This window comes from Orycteropus afer, unplaced genomic scaffold (assembly GCF_000298275.1).
Source record: "Orycteropus afer afer isolate SDZICR_OR568_19922 unplaced genomic scaffold, OryAfe1.0 scaffold00762, whole genome shotgun sequence".
NCBI lineage: Eukaryota > Metazoa > Chordata > Mammalia > Tubulidentata > Orycteropodidae > Orycteropus > Orycteropus afer.
In genome coordinates this window covers 632,463-638,045 of record NW_006922349.1, presented here as the reverse complement: position 1 = coordinate 638,045, position 5,583 = coordinate 632,463, and the positions used below count along the sequence as shown (strand labels likewise).

General features: G+C 38.9%; 1 protein-coding gene across 1 annotated transcript; it reads right to left on the bottom strand.

The window, feature by feature from the left end:
- Positions 1-2,494: 2,494 nt before the first annotated feature.
- Positions 2,495-3,463, bottom strand: LOC103211596 (olfactory receptor 2T2). The gene has a single exon (XM_007957575.1). It carries the CDS (start codon positions 3,461-3,463, stop codon positions 2,495-2,497), a length of 969 nt encoding a protein of 322 aa, XP_007955766.1.
- Between the last annotated feature and the right edge of the window lie 2,120 nt (positions 3,464-5,583).

Here is a 5,583-nt window from a genome sequence, read left to right as displayed (position 1 = left end):
TGGTAACATCGGGACTGTGCCTTTTACTTGTTAACCTTGGGGGTTCTCAGCCTCAGCAGCCAGCAGCTGTCTGAGTGAAGAAATGCCTCTAGCTCCACTGGGCAGGGAGCAGGAGGCAGAGTTGGACCCCCAAGGTTGAGAGGCTTTCACCAGCCCTAGAACCTGGCACTTTGAACTTGGACTTAAAGCCTCCAGCTTGTAAGAATAAACACCTGTTTGTTAAGGCCATCCTATTTGTGGTATAGCTCTGTCAGAGCTTCACCATGTAACCAGAACACTAAATCGCATGTATTAGTGGGAACTACTCTAAATGCACCTTCCTTATTAATTGTTTGTTAGGTATTTTTGAAATATCTGCCAATCCTCATATTGAACACCCTTGTTAAATATACAAGGCACTATTTCCTGAGGAAAGATTCATGCTTAGGAAAATAAAGGGTCAGCAAAAAAGGGGAAGACCCTTAACAAAATGGATTAACACAGTGGCTGCCACAATGGGCCCAAGTATAATAAAGTGAGAGGATGGGGAACGACGTGGTTCTGTTTCATTCTGTTGTACATAGGGTTGCTGAGTCGGAGTTGACTTGATGGCAGCTAAGAACAAAAACAACAATTCTATATAAGGAAAGGACCAGATATAATATTCTCTAGGTAGAGGAAAAATGTGAAACATAAAGCAGTTCTGCAGAGTGAAAGATCAGGAATAGGGCCCTACAGTATAATGGGGAGAGAAGAGGAAAAAGACACTAGCAAGAATGCAGAGACTCAAAGGAAACTGAAACGTGAATGGAACTGAATTGAGGTCACATTGAGTACATTTCATAACTCAGTCATGGTCTGTTTCTCCATTTGGAGAGAATCTATTCCCCAGGTCATTCTTCCATCTCTTAGTTATTTTTTGAGTAGGAGCTCTGTTAGCGTAGTGTCTAAGGCACTTGACTGCTAACCAGAAGGCTGGCGGTTCAAACCCACCAGCCACTCCTCAGAAGAAAGATGGGGCAATCTACTTCTGTAGTGATACTGACTCAGAAACCCAAGGAGGAGTCGCTATGGGTTGGGTCTGACTCCATGGCATATAACAACAACAACTTTAAGAGTAAAGATCAAGTCCTTAGGAATTTTAGGAAGTAAAACCAACTTCATGATTAACATATAAAAGGAAGTGTTTTTGACCTGAATCAAAATTGAGGAAGGAAAGATTTTGCTATCTGCTGACATTAATCTAAGTAGCAAAACTGTCACACAATGCAATATAATACAACATAACACACATACACACACACACACACACACACACAAAATCTCACTGCCATCAAGTCAATTCTGACTCATAGCACACTCCATTGGGTTTCCAAGCTGTTTTGCTTTAGGGAAACAGACAGCCTTATCTTTCTTCTGCAGAATGGCTGGTGAGTTGAACCACTAAATTTAATCTTTGTCTAATGTGAAATAATTTATATTTTCCAAATTTTCTCTTTTCTAAGCCCTCTATTTATAGAAAAAAACAAGGAATCAAAATTTCTCTTTTATTTGCAATGTTTCAGAACTTTACACACATAGATAACATTGTGTAAGTGGATGGTGGAAGGCTCAGTGCCATCATTATTTAGTTAATATATTAGGCATTTTTATAAAGGTATTCAATCACTATCAAAACACCACAGCTCTTCCCAAATAATTTAAAAGGGAAATTTTTGACTATTCATATATCAAATGGAAAAGGTGAGAATAAGATAATTGAGCAACTAAACCCAAAGGAGAAAGTTTGGTAATGAAAGTGTCATTATGCATTCATTTTATGTTTATCCATTATTTCTTTATGAAAGCATAAATGTAAATTATTGCAGAATTGTAGCAATGTTATTATCTTAATGGAAGAAATCAATTTAAAAATTATCAACAAAATGTAAGGGATATGTGAGACTCTGACATATAAAGGCATGGTAACTATGCAGCTTAGTATAAGTAATAAAAATACGGATGTTCTGAATATTAACAAAGAATACAGCAATCAAAATGTAATCTAATCATGCTCATAAACACTTCTTAAATAGCTATTCTATAAACATTAAAACGTATCCTACTTGTACAAAATGTTTGAAATAAGATCATCAAGGATATGGCCCATGACACTTGTGATTTTACATTCAAAAGTTGGTCAGCAATAAATACAGAGACAAAGGGCACATGAACATATATATAACACATACAACATATACAAATATCTATCTAAGTTTAAAGGGATGCTTGGCCTGACTGGGATGACTTATTAATAGATTTGACTATGTCTGTGGATCCAAACAATATTTTGGTTGATACTGAGATACTTTTGGTATTTAGCTATTGCTTTTAAATGACATTTTCAACCAAAGGATTTTGCCTGTTGGTATCTCAGGATGACTCAAATGACACTGAACATTTTTTAGAACCAATAACTGTTTTCTTGAAAGATTATAGGTAATTGGCAACAGTGATGGTGATGGTCATCTGGACCTTAGTATTTTCTAGAAACATCTCCAGCTCTGATTCTCTGGGAGAAAGTGCATCTCCCCAACACTTTCCATAGAGCGGCTGCCACGTCTTTATTCCTCAAACTGTAAATGAGTGGGTTGAGCATGGGAGTGAGGATGGTATAGAAGGCAGACACAACCTTATCTTTCTCTGGTGTGTGATAAGAATGGGGGAGCACATTGGTATAGAAGGCTGCCCCATAAAAAATGCTCACCACCATAATATGGGAGGAACAGGTGGTAAAGGCTTTGTGCCGGCCCTCAGCAGAATTCATCTGATGGACCGTAATTAGAATTCGTGTGTAGGAGACAGAGATGATGGATATAGGGATGAGCAACATCACCACACAGCAGGAATACATGAGAGTTTCATATAAGGATGTGTCTATACATGACAGCTTCAGCACAGCTGGGATCTCACAGAAAAAATGGTTGATTTCTCGGGACCCACAGTAGGGAAAACTCATGGTGACAGGGGTCAGCATAAATCCATCTAGGGAGCCGCCAACCCAGGAGCCTACTACCATGAACAAGCAAATCCTGCGGTTCATGAGGAGAGGGTACCGAAGGGGGTTACACACAGCCACATATCGGTCATAGGCCATGAGGCCCAATAGGAAGAATTCCCCTCCAATCAGTGTCAGGTAGAGAAATATCTGAATTGCACAACCGAAGAAGGAGATGGTCTTTTCCTTGGACAGAAGGTCTTGTAGCATCTTGGGGACAGTGATGCAGATGTAGATTGTATCCATAATGGAGAGTTGGCTGAGCAAGAAGTACATGGGTGTGTGGAGACGAGAGTCCACATGAATGAGAAGAATCATGACCACATTGGCTGTTACAGCCACCACAAAGATGGAGAAGACCACTGCAAAGATAAGTCCAGGGAATAAGGGATGAGTGATGAGGCCCAAAAGGATGAAGTCAGTGGAGTTCCAAAAAATGGCCCCCATGTTCATATCACATAATAGCTTCTAGACTGTCAAGGAAGAAAAGTTAGTGAGCTAAGCATCCATCAAGTACTTCGAGACAGCTCACAATGACTAGTATGTCAGACAAAACCCAAACCCAAACCCACTTCCATTGAGTTGATTCCTACTCATAGCAACCTGATATGGCAGAGTGGAACTGTACCACTGGGTTTCCAAGGCTGTATAAATTGTTATGGAAGCAGAATGTCTCATCTTTCTCCTGCAGAGCAGCTAGTGGTTTCAAACTACTGACCTGTTGGTTACCAGCCCAATCCTTTAACCAATAGCATCACCAGAGCTCCTTTGTTGTGTGTCAGAAAAATAGAATAAAGGAAAGAACATCAACTTTGCATCAGAATCAGCCAGAAGTATGGTTTCACTATTAAATGTCTCCTTGACATTGGACACATAAATCAATCTACAAGTTAACTCAGTTCCATCATCTGTGAAAAGTTCATCATAAGTCCATGTCTTTAGACTTTAAACTGTATCTTCAGACTGCATGGTCAATGGCACAGTCAAAATTTTGCAGTCTGCTTAGTTTTTATTTTGAGCTATCTTTTACAACAAGCTGTATTTTATAAGCAAGGATTGTGAGACTAGCACCAGACTGGACAGTGTTTTGTTCTGTTATGCATAGGGTCACTATGATTTGGAGCTAATTTGATGGCACCTAATAGCAACAACAGCAACAATCTTATCACATAGATTGAAAGTTTCTTGAGATTGATATCTATGCCTTATCCCCTATATTACCTTATAATCTGCATTATATATATTGATCAAATTTAAATTGTTCTCTGACATTGGATTATTAAAATAATACAAAAACATTCATATGCATTTTAATAAATTGATAAAATGTGATATGTAGATAATAAATTCACCCACACAAAAAAATAAATATTTTTGGCTAATATTCTTATTAAAAAAAATTTGTGAATGATTGGATTACCAAAGGTTAACTAGGTAGTATTGCTAACTTTATTTCATGGTCAGGGACTACTCTACCTTGTGATAGATGATGTCCAGAAAAGACGTACATCAGTTTAGTTAAACACTTTGAGACTTTTTTTTTTTCATTGTAAAATGAATTATCATAAATCTCAAATAAGGACCAAAATCTACTATGCTCAAGTAGCTCTGTGTATTCCTCATCATGACAGTCTTTCTGATTGATGCCATGGAACCTAGGAAATTTTGTGATTTAGCACTGTCTAACATCATTCAAGGAGCTCTGGTGACATAGTGCCTAAGGCACTTGACTGCTAACCAGAAGTCTGGCGATTCAAACCCACCAGCCACTCCTTGGAAGGAAGGTTGGGCAATCTACTTCCATAGTGATACTGCCCCAGAAACCTAGGAGGGGTTGCTATGAGTTGGGGTTGACTCGACAGCACATAACAACATCATTCAAAGGAGCCCTGGTGGTCAATGGTTAAGAGCTTGGCTGCTAATCAGAAGGTTGACTGTATAAACCCACCAACCATATTATAAAAGAAATATTTAGCAGTCTGCTTCTTTAATCTTAAAGATTAAACAAAAGAAAACCAAACTCAATGCCACAGGGTCAATTCAAACTCACAGAAACTCTATAAGACAGAGTAGAAGGGCCTCACAGGTCTTCCAAGGTTGTTCATTTTTATGGAAACAGACTGCCACATTTTTCTCTCCCAAGGCAGTTGATGGGTTTGAACTGCCAAACTTTGCAGCAGTCGAGTACTTAAACATTGCATCAACAGCGCTCCTCCATAATTATGTCCTAAATTTCTGTTACATTATTGTTCATCCAATGCTTTACCACAATTTCTATGAGAAGGTAGCTTTCAGAACCTATTAAGATGTTCTATTCTCATAAGTAGGAGCTCTGGTAGCATAGTGCCTAAGGCACTTGACTGCTAATCAGAAGTCTGGTGGTTCAAACCCACCAGCCACTCCTCAGAAGGAAGATTGGGCAATCTACTTCCATAGTGATACTGCCTCAGCAACCCAAGGAGGGGTTTGGTTGCTGAGTCGGGGCCAACTCTATGGCACATAACAAAAACAGCATTCTCATAAGTGCCCATTGCTCAGTGAATTTATCTTTCCTTAGGAGAATTGTA